Here is an 18,280-nt window from a genome sequence, read left to right on the forward strand (position 1 = left end):
AATCAAATCAGTCATTTTAGCCCCTTGCAATAACCAAAAGCCCTTCAAAAATCCTGCTTTATGGTAGGCTGACTGAAACCCAAAAGAGTTGGTTTGATTTTTTTTTTTTTTTTTTTTTTTTTTTTTTTTTTTTTTTTTTTTTTTTTTTTTTTTTTTTTTTTTTTTTTTTTGTAGATAGGTTTTTATTATTTAGCTAATTAGTTCTCTACGGAAGAACCATCTTGCTATAAAACCTCGGCACATGAAGACTAACCTCCAAGAAGAAGCCCCTGAAGTGCTAGTCTATGATAAAATGCTAAATAAAAAAAAAAAGGTGTTAGAATTGACAGTTCATCAGTGCTTTTGGTTGAGAGCAGTAGTTTTTACTACCACTTACATTTTGGCTCCAAATATTTTGATCTGTCTGAGATAAGGGCTGTTTCAAGTTTTACATGCAGATTATGCCTCCAGCCAAGCCTGTGACAGACACCTCATTTCCTTCATCCTGCAAAACATTCTCCATCAAACAGTTGATCAGAGAGTGGCAGAGGGCAGGTCCAAACCTACAGAGATAAAAAACTGCAAGATACTGTGAAAAAGCTGCAGGATCCTCAGGTCTTGTGACTCTAGAAACAAAGAACAAGGCATGGCAAGGTACTGAACAGAGCAGTACTCTTGTATTCCCTGCTGTTGTTGAAGTAAAATTCTGTCTGCAATAAAATAATTTATAACAATAAAAAAAATTCTGTGGAAATAATGTTTACAACACTATACAGTTCAACATAATTTACACACTAACACTAGGTGCACTTACAATATTTATTCAGAATTTTGTTAAATTATTGGATGAGGAAATATATTAAGCACTCTGGGACATTAAGCAAACATACCAGTTTCCTATAACAGGGACTCCTGCTTTTGCGCTACATGATAAAGCAACACCATAAATGAAGAGGAAATTTCACCAGGAAAGGGGGATGACATTTCTCAAAGAGAAAGGGCACTAACAGGAGCAGTTCTGCTGCAAAGGGGGTGGGTTGTCTGTGAGTCGCATGCTCCTTCCAGAAGTGCCCCTGGAAGGGTCAGATTCTAAGCTCTCTGACATCTTTTCACAGATTATATCCACAAGTCGCTCAAACACCTGTCTTACGTTGATGTTTTCTTTGGCGCTGGCTTCAAAATAATCAAAACCTGTGAGAAAAAGAGCAAAAAAGTCAATAAAACCTGGTCATATGAAGATAATTTTTAAAATATCATTCTAAAATTGTTTCTGCTGACCTGCAGGCAAAATGCTTTGCTTCTTTGGGTCTATTTATTTGTTTATCCATCCTTTCTTTGCTTAGAGGGGGAAGCTCTGCAAAGACAACTACTTCTGAATCACAAACATTTGCCTCCTACAGAGCGATTTCAGCACCCAGTGTCCTGGATCCTGTTTAAAGAGTCTGGACACCCAAGCACTGGCCCTTTTGAGCAGAAAGCAGCTAGGCTGGAGTCACGTCGAGGTATGGATGACATACATCCCGCTGCCTCCCGCTGACACCTAGCCTCCCGCTCAGCCAGGAGCCCTGCAGCCAGCAGCAGCTGGACAGGGAAGCGTTACCTGTGCTACTTTGGCTCACGCTGTCCTTTATTTTTCTGTCCCCAAGGGCTTCGAAGATCAACCATCATTTACAATCACTGTTACTTCTGTTCTGTCAGCTACTTTATTGCCAACAGCAAGAACTCAAGTGCCATACGGAGAGTTTATTCTGAAATAAGCTACGTTCTGCTGTGATTTATGTTGGGGAGCGCGCTCTGCACCACATCAGTTTTATTTGATTTCGACATAAACCGGAAAAAAGAGAAGTATTCTTAACTGACTAGTCTATCATTGTTGTTAGATATAATCATAGCCATGTGTGAGATCATAAATAGGCATCTATCCTATTCTATCACTTTTAAAAATCATCAGATAACAGATAAAATGGTAACACAAATGTTTGCCTCATTGCTAGATAAACACTGCTGTCATGTAACAGAGAAGGGGACTATGATAATTTCTCTAAAACTGTTAAGAGCCTCTGCCCTTACTAAATAAATATTTACAGCATGCCCACTGCAAGGGCCACCACTTAACTGAGGTCAGTTTTCACAGGACTTACTTCTAGCTGTGAATCCTTATCAGAGCTGGAGACAATATGGCTAAAATTTAATACAGATGCCCTGGTTTCATATTAAAATCTATCAGATGCTTTAATACATAGCAGAAGAGTGATGAACAACTGAAAAATTGGTATGAGTATCCTACATGTTGTTGTTCACTCTAAAACCTTCACTGCAAACCCAATTTCCTCTCAATTAAAATGTTTGCTCCTTCTTCCAGCCTAGTATATTCTAGTCTAGTATATTTTTAATATATATTTTACTGGGTTCTGCAGATCCATTTAGAAGCTTTCTTTTCCACAACCGAGTTGCATTTTTTCCTTCTTCTATGAAAGCAACTTTTGCATTCTATAAATGACACTTAAAGACTTGGAGACAGGACTGTTCACAAAAACTTCTACTCTTTTCCTTCAGTTGAGCTAATAAAAGCTGTTCTCTCCAAACAAACTGTGTCTTTCTTACATCCTTAGACATTAGCATTCCAGCTACAGCAATGCTACAAGATGGTGATATTCAGCAATAAGCAATGTACAAAATCTAGCTGGAAAACATTAACCTTCTAATTAATACACAGTAGTGATGCCGTTATTATGCTACTAATGCTGGAGGGAGTGCCTTATAAAGGAGAGAAAAGTAAAGAGAAAAAGAAAAAAGCTTTTACATGTACCTAGCTGATCAGCTAGGTGTTTCCCTTTCTCCAGAGGAACAATTCTTTCATCCTCCATGTCACATTTGTTCCCAACCAGGATCACTTGTGCATTATCCCAAGAGTAAGTCTTGATTTGTGTGGCCCTGTAGCAGGACAGGAGAGATAGTTATTTTCCATCAACAGTGTCAAAGGGCAGTTATGTATCAAGTATGAAAACAAACACCAATAAACACAACATCTGCATCTAAAGACTACGTGTAGATTAAAAGACAAATGGCAAACCTTAATGCAAGAATGCATTGGTGTTATTTATAAGTACATTTTTTCATTACTCTTTAACTCTGTGCAATAATAAAGTTTCTTTTTATCAGCTCTCAAATGTTTTAAAGATCTTAGGAACTAGATAAAAAGCTGAACTAAATTCTTATTAAGGTCTAGGGAGGAAAAAAAACGCCATTCTTCTAAAGCTCTTTCTCCTATAACTGTAATCTCCTGGAGGTCATACAATCAATTATAGCTCTTCAGGGTACAATCTTTACAGAGAAAGCCATACAATACAAAAGAAAGCCTTTGTACTAGTTTTGCAATTTTGTGTAAAGCACATAAAATCACTGATTCAGAGTGAGCAAAAAGATGGTCATTTGCCACAACAAATAGCTGTATTTTGGGAGTCAAACATAGATGGAAACATCAAATCATCTTTGCATATGCATGAAATATGCCATAGAGTGTGAAAATTGCCTAGACAGAAAACATTGCTAGAAAGAAACAGATTTTACCAACTTGGGAAGTAACAGGCTCAAGGCTAGGTTTTGTGAGCTAGTAGACACAGCTAGATGAAGTGATAACTAAGGCAGAATGTGTAAGATGCAGGAAGAGATAGCAAGTACCTGACAAATGCCAACACTGCTGTCAGAGGCATCACGTACAGCGGGACTGAGCAGGCCCTCTGCTGCCATCCGTGCCTCACGCTGGCACTGGGGCAGAGCTGGCTGTGGAGTCCAGCACATGTCACCTTATATTTGGCACTTGGCCTTTCTGTAGATCTTCTATGATAGAACTGAGTTTTGCTTTGTTTCTATTTGTATTTAGCTTTATGCAGCAGAACAGCATTAATTCTCCGGCAGTCATTTCCATGCCTTTTTTTTTCAGGCTGCCACAACCTACTTTATCTTCACTTCTCTCCCTCCTTCCCAAAGTCACTCAGGCTGTTCTGCCAGAAGCAACTACCAGGCCCTTCTGCATCCCTCCTCCTCACACTGCTCTTTGTCCCTACATCTCCACTTCCATGCAGGATATCCTAGTTTCATGGAAACCTAAGATTTCCCTGAAGAGCCTGGTTTCCCCTCAGATTTTTACATCTGTTCAGTTTGCTTGAACTCCCCTAACAACAAGGCACTTAACTCCTTCACTTTTAAATTAGCAGCAGACCACAGCTCAGATTCACTAATGACATTTTTTAATTAGTTGTGAGTTGCTTACTCACCTTTGCCATACAAAGCTGCTGGTCACATTACTCCACGGTATCTGTGAAACAGGGGGTCATTTCAGTCTGCAAACTGCCCTGAGAAGCACGTGTAGTTTGCAATGGAGAACACAACTCTGAACCAAACCTACTGCACAAGCTCTGCCTTAGACTGCAAAATGCAAACATAAAAAAAGGATTCTGTGCAGTGAGACTTAAACTTCCTAGACCAATCTCACCTTCCCACTCCTCCTCTCTAGGCAATGGAAGGAAAGTTGGTCTCCCTAGGTTCAGTTCAAAGCACCTCCAGTCAAGGTTCCTGTTTTGCTCCTTCCTCTCTTTAGGTAACAGCTTTTCAGCACTGATGGGGTAACATGAGGATTTACTGCCAAATCTTAGCTACCTACACAGAATGACTTGGAGAAAGCACCAAGCATCTCCCTGAAAATCCTGACCTTCTCTTCAGTGATTTCATACAAGCTGGTGAAAACCTTCCCTCTCAGAATGTGCCATTTACCCTTGCAATTTGAAAATAAAGTCCTAAATACCTAAATATCTAAATACCTAAAATCTAATCCTCATCCAAAAAGAATGACAATAAATCTCCTGGAGCTCCAGGGAAGACAAATGGAAGAAAAAAAAAGAAACAATAGCCGCGGCTTCTCTAACTGAGATGTTTCAGTAGCTGTGAGAGCAGTATAATATGCACTCCGGAAAAAAAAAAAAATCTGTGTTTCCATGACATGACAACAATGCTATCCTCTACTTGTGAACTCCACAAATTTATGATGAAGCACTTTATTTCTCCTTCATGATTGGGAAAGGCTGTACCTCACGGTCATAGATTATCTGAGGAGCTTGTCTAAACTCTTGATTCACAGGTACAGGAAAAAGTGCCTTCAATTGGTTTAGTTTAAATGTTTTCCGAGTGATGCAGAGCAAACTGGAATGCCTCTTCCAGGATGTCTGACAGAAAGCTCCCCCAAGGAAGGACCCATATGGAAGATAAATGTATGTTTAGATAAAATATGATAAAATCATATTCATCCATTAACTTGCCCCCAGGTTAGCTTAAAAATACTCTTAGTTAAATCAGCTTAAGATTGTGCATAAAGAAAATCTAAGGGAAGTTAGAAAGGACCTATTAAAATATCTGCTCCCTCTACCTGAGAGCTTAGCATTCCAATTTCCATATAAATACAGTTTCAACATATTAATTCCGAACTTTTTTACATGTCTATCTCATACCCAGACCATTAAACACGGACGGAAGTGGGCACTGCAATTAAAAATATCATTTTTTATATGTTTGTCCTGAAAATATTAGAATGTAAATATCCTTAAAAAGCAAATTCTTTTTCCTTCAAAAGCTTAAATGTTTTATCTTCATTATTTCCAAATCTATTCATCGGTTTCCACAGAAAGAAATTAACTTGAATCAGGTGAAATAGTGTCACTTAATTTAAAATATTTAACATTTGTTCATTTTTGTTTACATACATATGTTTTTATTTTTAAGCACATTCTGCTGGCTTCCCTGCGTAGGTCACTATACTGATTCCATTAGCCAACCTGTTGCACTGTGCTGCATTTATGATAAACATTTAGCTTAACAGTATTCTTCACTTAACCATGTCAGGACACTGAAAAACACCTCACTAGCCAGCTGGACTAACACAACACTCAAGGGAAGGGCTGCATCTGAACTGCTGCTGCTCCGTCCTGTCTCAAGCAGCGAACAGAAGCTCTACAGAAGTGTGAGGCCTCCCTGCTTATCATAAAAACACACCAGCGTCCTCTCACACTTGAAGAGAGGACCAGGCTAACAGACATGAAGGCTCTGAGCTGAAGGAGCTTTTGCTCGACTCACGTAGCAGACACTTATTTTCCAAGGTGGATACAAAAGTCATATGAACTTGCTATTCTTGCAAATGCCAGGGCTCACACAGCTGCATCCACAAGAGACAAAAGCTTTTGTTCACTTTTCTTGTCCCTTCAGAAATCTGGAGTAGGGAAAAAGCATCTCTTGGGTCATCGCCACTAGAGGACTCTGCTGACACGGCTATGTTGGGCCACACTCACCATCTCCCCTCCTGTAGACAAGCTTCAGAAAGGTAGGAAATGGGCTATCACAGGCCCATTACATCCACCCACTGCATTACTTAGGCTCAGAAACTTAAATTTGACAGCTGAGAAGATTCCTGACATATTGAGTAAAAAGCAGCAGTGATGGGTCACCTCTGTCCTTTTGCTGCCAAGTTCCTCTAAGCAGAGATGTTCATGTAGCCCCGTGGCAAAGGAAGACATGAAGCTAAGCACACAAAGCTGACCTTTCCTTACTCCTACACCCTTGTACCGTTGCCTTTGGCAGAACAGAAGTTAGACCATTTCTGATGCAAAGTTCCAGGTTAAATGTCACTTGCACGAACTTGAAAAATGAGTAGCTCATAGACTGAAATTCAGTATATTTAACTGAAATGTTGCATCTGTGTAAAAAGACTGACATTTATCTGAGCTATGCTTCTCTAAAAGATCTGGAAAAACATCCCATTAATCTTTTATGCCTGTATACACCTCAAAATAATCAATGTACCACATATTATCTTCATGCTATTAGATTTCAGAAAATGTGGCAAAGCATTTAGAGTAAAAACAGTTTGAAAGTTAGACGCACAGAACATAAACCTACGTTAAATTTGGATTTGATAAAATTCCAAGCCAAAATTCCTGTACAAGGTGACTGATTATTAGAGATCATGGGCACCAAAGCCAACAGACCAGAGTTGTCTCTGGCCTCTTGTGCATTCATTTACGAAGATGGGTAAAGTCAGATGCTTTTAAGAGCAGTACTCACAAAAGACACAGTATTTAGGAGGAAAAAAAATTCAAAAGGAGCTTTACTCTGATACAGACAGCACATTAATGATCTGCATTTGTTAAACTCACCTGCAAAACTTTTATAATTAAACTAGAATCCTCCTCCTCCCCAAAATTTCCACGAGCCACCTCCCTCCAAAGCCCTTCATGGTTCCTTGTTTTGGTAACGCTCCAACCCATGTGCTTGCTGTGTGACTGGCCAACAGACACACAGTGACTGGCCAGCTGGACACTATCTACCATAAGAGGTAATAGCTGAATTTTCTTTACTGTTAGGAGGGAGCAGACTTTTAGGACACTTCCTCTCCCCAGTCACAAGTTCTCACAAAGTATGGCTGAAGCTATCTTTGAGACTTTCAGCCTTTTACTGAAGTTTGTTAGGTTGGCAAACCAAAGTCATCAGAGAAACCAACAAACAGTGTGAACTTTGATATCTGGCATCCTCATAAAATCAGACTAAAAATATTCAAAGTTTAATGAAAGATATTCTCCTGGCTCCACTCCTAGGGGAAAAATCCCTTCATAGGCACATACAATTCAAAGAACAGTGACTGCATTTGAACTTGGAGGAGATGGTGTCAACTGAAGTGCCATGTTGTTGTGTTTTTTGAATTATAACCTACAGCAGGATACATGGAAAAGGTATTCAATATAAAAATCAGACTGAGCTTGATTCTGTGAGCCAGTGCCACGACTAGCTTGCTTTCCAGGAGAGGCTCCTTCTGATCTCAGTTACATAAAAGAATTTTAAAAGTCACCTACATGCTGCTGTCACACGCTCCAGGCAGGTCACTGAGCTCACTGCAAATCAATCTATGAGATTTAGGAGGCTCCATTAACTGCTGCATTGCCTTTCCTGCGCGCCGATCAAACCTATCTGCAGTATAAAGCAACAGGGTAACGTTTGAGGAGCAGTCATGGAGATGCTTCTTTGGAAAATAAACACCTTTCCCCTGCCTCCCCACGCACTATTCCCTACATGAAGTCTCCTAAGTCTCCCCTAGCAAGGGGATAGCCATTACAAGGCCCACCATTCCAATGCCAAAGGGTGTTCCAGACCTCGACAGAAAAGTCAGAGACAAATGGTTCAGTATCTTTGGCAGTTCTTTGGCTCTTGTTATAAAGGAAGTGGCACTTTCTGGCCCAGAGAGAGATTCTATTCAGAGCTGGAATGATAAGAAGTTAGGAGTCCAAGAGTCACTTTGAGAGGATGCCACAGCAGGATCACGTCCAGCCTTCTCCCTACCAGCACTGCTACCTTGTGCCCCAGACACCACAACAAGTCCCTGCTGATAGAACACCTCACGACCACTGCCCACACAGTGCAAGGCTACAGGGATGCTGCATGCTTTGGTCCTCCAGAAAGACCTCTAATCTTTCTGCTCTGTACATACACATTTCCAGAAGGCATGAAGAGTAGGGAAATGATCTTGTCCCAGTTCTGCTTTCAAAATCAGATCAGAGTATGGGGTAAGATGGGATGTTTCTTCTGGAGTGGGCATGGGCTTCAAGGGCAGCCTCCAGGAAAGGAAGAGAAAGAACACACCAAAACACAGGGGAAAAAATGCCTTGTTACAACTTTTATACAGCTATTGAGTTGTTAAAATGACCAGTCTCACTGTTTTCCCACTCTACATCAAAATATTTCCTGGCTTTTTGTTGTCAGGAAGTCCAGAGGTCATTTTCTGGTTTCTGGGTACTGAACTTAGTGGAGTCAAAAGAGCTTAGAAGAGCTGAGAATCTCTCTGTTCACACACAATAGCTCTCTTCTTATCCCCGTCCTGTCATTTAACATTTAGCATTTAATTGCTTAGGCTCTCTCTATAGCCAGTGATAACAGAGAGTCCCCCACTCCAAGGGGCATGCTTGCTTTCTGTCCTAGAACCTTCTCTTCCTTCACTTATTATAACTAAAACTATTTTAAACAACACAACTTGTAAGTGGCAAAGTTTAGGTTTTATAATTGGCAGAAGGTAGGTGAGATGAATACTGTTCCATGTGTCTATACTTTTAAGTGCCAAAAATCAATTTTGAATACAGGACAAGGCACTTAGGAAAGATTTATCCCTATTAGATTTTAAATGAGGCTTGACTTGAAAAAAAAAAATTGTTAACCTGGATTGCTTTAGCAGCATAGGCAGAAGCCTCAGTAAGCCCAAATCAAGCATTAGATGTATAACAAGTGTGGCCCTTTAAAAGTAACAACTACTATGTTATGCTTTTACACTAGAATTATATTTTTTTCCTTAAAAAAACAAAAACAACAACAAAAAAAAATTGGCAGTAAAATTGCATCTTTTTCTAAGAAAGACTTAAAGAAGGCAAAATATTTATTCCAGAGTTAAGGTGAAGAAGAATATGGTGATGCACAGTAGTGTAAAGGTGGTGTAAAGGTAGAATGTGAAACATTCTCAACAAGCAACTGCGAAGAAAAAACTGACCAAAAAACCAAGCAAATCTAAGAAGAGCAGCAAGTTATTTCCTACCAGTCCTGCACTGCGTTGAACGAGTCTTCGCTGGTGATGTCGTACATGAGGATGAAGCCCATGGCTCCGCGGTAATATGCTGTAGTGATGGTCCTGTACCGCTCCTGTCCAGCTGTGTCCTGGAAGAAACAGGAATATTTAGGCTCTGAGACCTCAGTTCTCAGAAGGAGGAGCTGTAGTTAGGTCCTACATCTGAAATTAGGCAAACACCTTTTTATCATTATATATTTTAAATTATTCATTCACTCCTGCCAAAATGAGCCCTACTTGTATCTTAGCATTAATTGGGCTTTTGCACCAACTATGATATGTTAAATGTGCTTTGACATATGCACAATTAAAAACTTAATCAAAGATGTCAACCCTTTATTCATTCTTTTCTGCTTCAGCCTCAATGCAATAATCCAGTGTTAGTAAAGTTCACTGAAAGCCAACCCTTCCAAGCAGAGGCAATGGAAAGCAGTCCAGGACCATGCCAGACCAAAGACATTAGTGCGTTGTAGTTGAGTGCCAGGGACAGGGAACTGATCCTTGACAGGGATGCTGTGGGTGACTCGAATCTTACCCAAAGCTAGAGACAAGAGTTTGCAACTTGATCTGATGAAAATCATCACAGAATATGAATTTAAACGTGGATCAACAGCCTTTACCTAATCTGTTCCTTCTAGAACTACCCTGTGAACCAGAGACAGAAGTCATATGCTTAAAATATCTCTCATTTGGAAGATTTCTATTATTTCAACAAATAGCACAAGGTATTCATCGCTACAGATGAACACTTCTGAGATGAGCACTGGTTAGACCTTCAAAATCCACATTTTAAAAGTATTTACTGCTGCTGATCTAAAATTGGTTTAACAAAGTTTTTTTACTCTACAAAGAAACTAAGTCCTCTAAAAGTACTCGTCACTCACATAGCTTCAGTAAAAGAATATTTAGGGCACCTTTCAGAGCTGTAGGGTCAGGTTCTGATTTGACACAGATTTCCACAGTGCAATCTTTACAATTCTTTCTTTAGCTCCCACAGCTACAGCCTTGGTTTTGCTACATGCAAAAGCCTTCCTTGTGCCCATGCAGGGCACACGTAAAATGGCCCAAGGAAGGGGAAACATTAATGATCTCCGGTTGTTCTGAACCAACATATCACAGAGTGGCTCCGAGGGAGGGAAGTGTTTGTAAAGAAGCTCCCTGCAGCTTCCTTATAGCACTCCGCCTATTTCAGTGCTTTGAAAATATCCATAGCTGTAATACTGGGCAAATATCCCACTGGAGACATTACGCAAGGGGAATTTTTCTGTTTCTCTTAGATGAAATCTGGAAAGAGAAGGGATTTGCCCACAAAATTTAGGTATTTGTTGCAAGACAGGCTGAGAAATACTGCTGAGTGACAAACCCACCCAAGGCCTGTCCCTTATGCAGACACACAGCCCCACTTAGCCCCTAAACAACTAAACCAACTGTGTCACCAAAGTCTGACTGCACAACTTAAAGCAGGGCAGGTGTCAACAACAACATTATCCTTTGTTTGTTCAAAGAGACATGACAGTTGCTTTATTAAAGCCTGATATCCTGAGGAAACAAGGCTTGTCATTTGTCCCCACACATGCACATGGACTTGTGTCCACTACAGTTTTTGAATCTATTAAAAACTTTCTGCCAAGTTCTAAGGGGAAACATTCTCAAAGACACCAAGGAACCCAGAGGCTTTCTTCATGCCTCATTAGCAGAAAAACCTAAATCAATATTTACGTCTGCCACCAAAAAGGCACAAATGCAAAGAGAGTCAGAGTTTTTAAATTCTCATCTCACACCTGCATTCCCATGCTCTTGCTACACACAAAGTAATCTGAAAAGAAAACTGCATTCAGCAAAAGCTCAGGGCAAGGCTTTAGCTTTGAGCATGCGTATCTGCCTGTCCCGGAAAGCCTGAACAGATCTGCAGCCCTGAGTGGCTCTCAGGACAGCTGCCAAAGGCCGTGTTGGTGCCGTGTCAGCATCCAGGCTCAGTCTGGATTCAGTCTGCAGTGCTCCTCTGGGTCAAAGGAAACTTTGGTAATTCATATTTCCTGAAGATCATGAAATTCATTAATTCCAGTTTGTAATTTCTTATGCTTGCTTGTGAACCTCACACAAATTGGGGGTACAAGGTGAGGAGGGAAGCAAAAGAAAGGCACTCCCTATTTCATGCTATGTGATGTTTCTTCATAACCTTGCACTTGTAAGAGCGCAGCCCAGTGCAGATTCATCTCCCTGCAAGACAGTGACAGATTCCTAGCATTGTTTTACTGCCCAGGTACACAGCATGTCCTCTCTTCTCAAAGGTTTTTAATCACATTTCTCCAAATCTATTTGAATCTTTGTAATAATCACTTTGAAATGATTTTTCCCCTCAGGTTATATCAGCTTCTTAGACAGTTATAACATGGCTCAATTTTCCTCTGACTCATACCAAGTTTTATGCTAGCTTCTACAGAAATCCACCTCCCACACCCTCCACAAAGCTTTCCCCCCCGCCCCCCCCAACACAAACGAGAGAAAATAAACTGCCAGATCTTCAGCATTTACAATAACTGTCCTTACATCAATTTAAAATACCAGGAACCTTCAGGTAACCAGGCATTTCAGTTTGATGGGAAGGACAGGTAGCTAATGAAGGAGATAATTAATGCAGATTTGTGTCCCCTTCCCCTCAAGTTGTTTGCAAGATTTCCAGGTAGAACACAAAACTCATTAAAAGACAAGAGAAGCAATAGATGAGGTACAGGAGAAGCAATAGATGAGGTACAGGCAAGGATCAGCACAACCCACTATAGCTCTAATTAACAGTCTAGCCAAATGTCTAGGAGGAACAGGCTGAGCCTGCGGCATCCAGATGTCTGCCTGGCCATCCCTGATGAGGAATTAGCCGGCTTGGTTAAGGGGCCATGGGAAGCATCTTTACACTACTATGCTAACAAGCCTGTCTTTATACATGTGCCTGTCCTCAACAGATACACACACACACAAAAAATAAAAAGATGGTTGGTTGAAACAAAATTTGGACAATTTAGCATTCAGCAGTTGTTACAAGGAAGGAGTAAAGACCTACATGCTTTAGCAAAATGTGCAGGTGTCCTCTGCTCACAGCATCTATCACCTAAGCACTGAGCACTAAGCACTGAGCTTTGTCTTAGTGCTTGTTTGCTGGTCTCAACAAAACAAGGAAAGCACTTGCATAGGAAACCTACCAGAGTTTTTAAATCAGCTGGATACCTTTTGCTGTAGGTCTGAAAATCTGAATTTCTACCCATGTTTTTCTAGAAAACATTTCCAATTTTTTTGTTTAAAATAAAGTATCACCAAAACTTCCCATCTGTAACAGGCTTAATTCCCTCCCTTCTCCAGTGTATATGGCAAGCCTGAGAAATAAACTTTTTATTTATTTTTAAATATTCTTTTTAAAAAAAGGAAGTATAAGACATAAAGGAGTCATCTTCTGCCCCACTGGTGGACAATAATTACAAAATATATATGCATCAATCCACTTCTGCTGTGTACTTAGTCTGTGCAAGGAAGATGGTAAGAGCCTCAGAAGAGAAGCTACGTCAGCCCCAATGCCCAGTCACAAGCAGTTTCAGGGCTTCACCAGCTGCTCTGAAGAGACCTTTTCCCCTTTCTTGCTGTTCAGCATCACTTTGTGACATCTGAGCTAGAACTTTTTGCACCTTGTTCCAAATTTGGTCACCCTTGCCAACAGGAGAATTGACTTCATGGCCCACCACTTATAAGGACATCAAGTTGTCAGATATCAAAGTGTCAGGAAACATCCAATTCTGCAACCAGAGCTCAGTTCTCAGCAAGATGGGCCACCTTGTCCTTTTTCTCTGCAAAGGTAGATAACTTGAATGTACAAGAAATAAAGGTACACCCTTTATTAAGTAGAAGGCTGTCTTGCTTTAGGCCTCTTTGCAGTGCTGGAGAAGTAACTAACATTTTCTTACCCTTCTGGACTGCTGTAATCTAAAGTGTTAAATTTCTCATGCCCTCTTGCAATTCTATGTTTTCTTAACATTTTTTGAAAGTCAATATTATTGATGTCTGCTGCCACACGGTCAATGTCTTCCAGCCCAACTACCAGCACTTCAGCAGCTGCACTTCAGACTGTGGCTGGGGTCTTTCTTAGCTTTATAAACATAAAGCTAGGCCAAGTGCACAGCACAGAGAGGCCCTGCAATTTGATCAGAGCTCCTGGATATGGCATGACCACACATGCATGTTTCCTTTGCAAAAGTAGACTTGTGAGTGGAAGCCCCCAGGAATCAGCTAAACAAAAGCCACTTTCACAGAGAAGGAAGGAAAAAAAGCATCGCGAACCACACAGGTCAGTGAAGAGAGTGACCTCAGGCAGACTGGGGTGTGACATTAATAAGAAAACACTAACTTTGAGCTTACTGTTCCTGCTGGCAGCTAGAAATAGAAACAAAGAGACCAGCAAGATGAGACACTGCTTAAGACATAGAAAAGATGGGTTGTCATGAAAAGCCTGCGAAGTTCCAGTTGCGGTCAGAAGCAGAATAACACCCGGTTCCTTCAGAGCTCAGCTCTGACTAAAAAGCTCCAGTTCATTTTATTCCTCTCTCCTGTTGCTGAGTACTCCCATTGCCCAAGAGTCACTAGGATGTACTCAGACGCATTTAAACACCTCGAGTGTCAGGTTCATTTGAACAACACTAGCAATATGCAGCAAAACACTTCTATTAGGAAAAAAAAAAAAAGGCTCTATCCTTCCTAAGTGTTTTTAACCATACCCACTTTTGCTGTCTTCGCTTCAGCTCATCTAGCAGTAACAAACCAGAATCCATTGTATAAATTCAGTACCATTAGTTGCAAATCCTTCACTTTTCCCATCCTATTTTGGTTACTCTGTACAGAAGCAGCTATGACCCTGCTGTTTCTACTGTTCCCACACTAACGGCTACCAACAGAGATGGAAACTTCATGATAAAAGACTTTTAATATATGAATATCCTGTCAGAGCTCACCAATATCTGTCCAGTCATCAAAAGCCTCTGTTTTTTTTCCTTTATAATCAAGGACTGAGTGTCCTTTCATGTGAGGTGCTGCACTTACTGTTTTTCTTTTGAAAGTACTTTTGCATACCTATGCTGATGGACAAGGAGAAAAATACAGTACAGGTTAACCTTAGCTATCATTACAGCATTTTAGAGGGGTGAAAACCACCAGCTGTTTAATTTTCCTCAGCAACTCCACAGCATTTGGGACAAAAAGTGAATCACTGAAAATGCAACAGAGTATGTTTTCTCAGCAGAACTAATTTCCAAGCTGGAACCAGGCCAAGATACTGTGATAAACACTCCTGCTTGTGACCCATTAAGACTGTAAAAATAAATTTTCTTTTTTCTAGGTGCCTCAAGATTGTAGTAAAGATTAGCAGCAGCTGCCGTTTTTGAGCTGTCAAGCAATAAAGAGGACTGAAATAGGGCTGCTTGCTTATGAACATTATCTGTTGTTCTTATCCTTTTGTAGGTTGAGTTTCTCTTTTAGAAGATTTAATAGAGGCTGTAAAGAAGAAAAAACAAACTGCACAAAGTCATACTCTTAAAAAAATCGCTTCACTGTGCACATTTTTTGACACTGAAAGGTCTGTAAAGTCTTCATTTATTGAAGAGAAGATTGATATGATAAGTTTGACATTTTTCCTTCTTCTTGATCTAGTTATGTTGAAAGAAAAATAAAGAAATACTAGAAATAAAGACACTTATCAATTTGGCACCACATATCTGCTCGATTCTCCAGTTGCAAATGAACAGTGGAAGGTAGCAGCAAAAAAAGCTCATGAGAGCTGATACGTTTAAAGATTCACCTACTGAAGGCAATTGTCAAAACCATTATTGATATAATAAAAAGATATAAAACAAATTAAGAGCCTGGGATCCCAGAATAAGAAGCATTTTATCCACTCAATGCATTTTTATACAAAAATATTTTGCCAGACCCTTTATGTTGCTTCTCATATATCCTTTAACTCTGTTAATCCACTACTATAAGCACAGTTGGATGACACCTGAGCCACATTAGCCACCGGAAGCAGTATTTATTAATTAGGCTTGTCAAGAAGCTGATAAATTAATCACAGCTAGGGTACCTCTAGTGCAGCAATATACTCTTGTGAAGAACCAAAACCCGGACATCCTAGATGGTACCACAGTGGCCTGGATGGACATGATGCTACTGTGTGGGTTATAGCTGCAGCCTGTCATCCCGGAGGGATGTAGAACAGAAGGAAAGTCTCCATTTATCATAAATCAACTGCTAGAAAAACAAATGCTAAATTTGGGAGAAGGGAAAGTTAATGATCTGCTATAAACACCCAGCTGAATTTAGGAGTCTGGCTTTCTGATCCAGAAGGCAGCAAGCACAGGTGAAGGGAACTAGCATTTTCGTGCTATCAGTCTCCCCTCCTCACAAACATATATAGGCAAAAGCTGAGCAAATTTCAGCTGTGAGAGCAGCCGAACAAGAACCAGACTTCCTGGAGCCTATTTCTAGGTGATCAAATGTCATGGTAACCAGCAAGAGCAGGAGGCAGCGAAAGGGGCTGCTCCGCACTCGCTCTGCACACACACGGGCAGCAGCTCTGCCCTCGGCGCCATCACTCAGAGGTACCTGGCCCGAGAGCCCCACGGCGGCTTCTGGGCCTCGCAGTGTCATTCCAGGCTAGTCCTTCGGGAAACTCGTTCACAAAGCAAAGACTTCAGTCCAAGGGTGTTTACAAAACTTAGATACTTTGCTCTTGGAAGATCTCTTTATATCCCTAATTGTTAAAAATACCAAGAGCCTCCAGTATTCTGCAGGAAGCTTCTCTATAACAGCCTGTTCTTATCAAGGGCAGATTGCAGTGCATTTAGCAGCGAATTAAAGTCAAATTTGGGCCTAATATTTCTAGAAAAAAAATCTTATAGACACTATGTCAATTGGGTCACGTCTACGACAAAGGGTTCAGAAATTCCAGAAAGTTACCTTAGTTTGGCATTTTAACCTTGGAAATATAATCAGGTGGCCACGAGAAGGCAAGAGCTATGTGTTTTACCTTGAAGGGCAGCAGCAAAAGAAAAGCCACATCACCAGTCATAGTTTATATATAATTAAGAGAACTACAGAAATTATTTAAGAATAATACTTACATGTAACAACATGTAATATTCTTTATGTGTCATTTTTCAAGCAGATTGGATTCCCAAAGTCCCCAGGTGATTTTTATAGCCACCATCTCTGTTATTTCCCTAGGGAGAGGCCACTGTGTAAGGTGCCACAAGGCAGCGCATTGCCCAACTCAAGCACTTGGGGGAACCCATTCCCACCTTCTCCAACACTCTTCTCAATCTGTATTAAGAATTGGGCAGCACTGCCAATGGTTAAGAGTTTGTCTTTATTTTTATGTCCTTTCTGGGGCCTCAACTGCTGAATTCAGGAGAACATTAAACAGATATACAAAGGCACTTAATATTTCAACACTCAAGAAACCTTAAAGACGACAAAGCTCAAGCACGACCCAAAGCTCATAAACAGAAGGTAAATAAAGAACAAAAAAAAAAGTATAAATCTCATTTTAGTAGAACTTGGAGTATGATTTCTGAATGTTCAAATTAGCAATACTGTAGGTAGATATACTTCTATTTGTATTTTATAGAAATGTATTTGTAGAAATGTATTTTGTAGAAATGTATTTGATAGAAAGTACATATCCTTTAAAAAGCAATATAATAAACTGATACAGTTCTTCACTGGTGAAATGAAGGGTTTTTGTTTAACCTAAGAATTTCAAAAAAATAATCAAAAGAAATTTCAAACTTTCCAAGTAAGTCCACATCTGTATTGAGAACGAAGAGTTTCAACTGAAGAACAGCTATTTGAAGGTAGTCACAAGCATCTTAAAATATAGGTTTAGAATTCAAGTGTCTTGTCAAACATGACAGCATGCAAGTGGTGAAGCTCAGCAATAACAGAAGATAAACAAAGATAATCTGCTGCCATTACCATAGTATTTTCTATTATGATAACACAATCCAGCTGTTAAACGAGAAATTCCATTGCCAAGCAGTTACAGATGGTTCTGCTGCACTCCTGAGGGAGCTCAGAAGCAGCTGGGAGGCTCCTCTTGGGACTGCCACGTGGCTGTAGTGCCTATGGTTTTCTCAATGCAATGTCCTTTTGCATGCTATTTTAAGCCCATCCATCTCTGTGCTGATGCTATCCATCTTTTTCTTTCCATTTGAAAAGGCGGTCATGAGCTAATGCCCCTAGATTCATATACGAGATTTTGTTGCTGATTGATATTTTCACTGTGTACTATTTTCCCATGCATTTATTTCTATAGAAAATAAGTATGCTTTTGAGCCAAAACGTACAGGTACAAGCCACGTCTTTGGCAGAACCAGTGCAGAGAATCAGATTTTTGAACCAGGAGTGACATTTGCTGTTCCACTGAATTCATCATCTCACAAACAAAAGACATTTTTCAGCCTGCTGTCCATCCCACTACCTACAACTTCAATAGTGTTTGACATAGTAGCACTAGTATGGTTCTAATAAAATAAATAAATAAACATAGGCTTTGCTTTCCTCAAGTGTGTTCCTGTACAATTAATCCTGCTACCTGAAAAGCAGAATTGGAACTTCAGG

General features: G+C 40.2%; 1 protein-coding gene across 5 annotated transcripts in view; it reads right to left on the reverse strand.

The window, feature by feature from the left end:
* Positions 1 to 326: 326 nt before the first annotated feature.
* The window catches only part of RAB3B (RAB3B, member RAS oncogene family), a 55,083-nt gene continuing 37,129 nt past the window's right edge, over positions 327 to 18,280 (reverse strand). For all 5 annotated transcript variants that reach the window (XM_026034142.1, XM_026034134.1, XM_026034150.1 and 2 more), the window contains 3 exons: positions 9,599 to 9,717; positions 2,789 to 2,913; positions 327 to 1,170 (listed from right to left, as the gene is read on the reverse strand). In XM_026034142.1, the coding sequence (XP_025889927.1) occupies positions 983 to 1,170; positions 2,789 to 2,913; positions 9,599 to 9,717 (432 nt within the window). In that variant the 3' untranslated portion in view covers positions 327 to 982. The remainder of the gene's footprint in view (positions 1,171 to 2,788; positions 2,914 to 9,598; positions 9,718 to 18,280) is intronic.

Source organism: Nothoprocta perdicaria, unplaced genomic scaffold (genome assembly GCF_003342845.1).
Source record: "Nothoprocta perdicaria isolate Ctin4 unplaced genomic scaffold, notPer1 scaffold_0, whole genome shotgun sequence".
Lineage (NCBI taxonomy): Eukaryota > Metazoa > Chordata > Aves > Tinamiformes > Tinamidae > Nothoprocta > Nothoprocta perdicaria.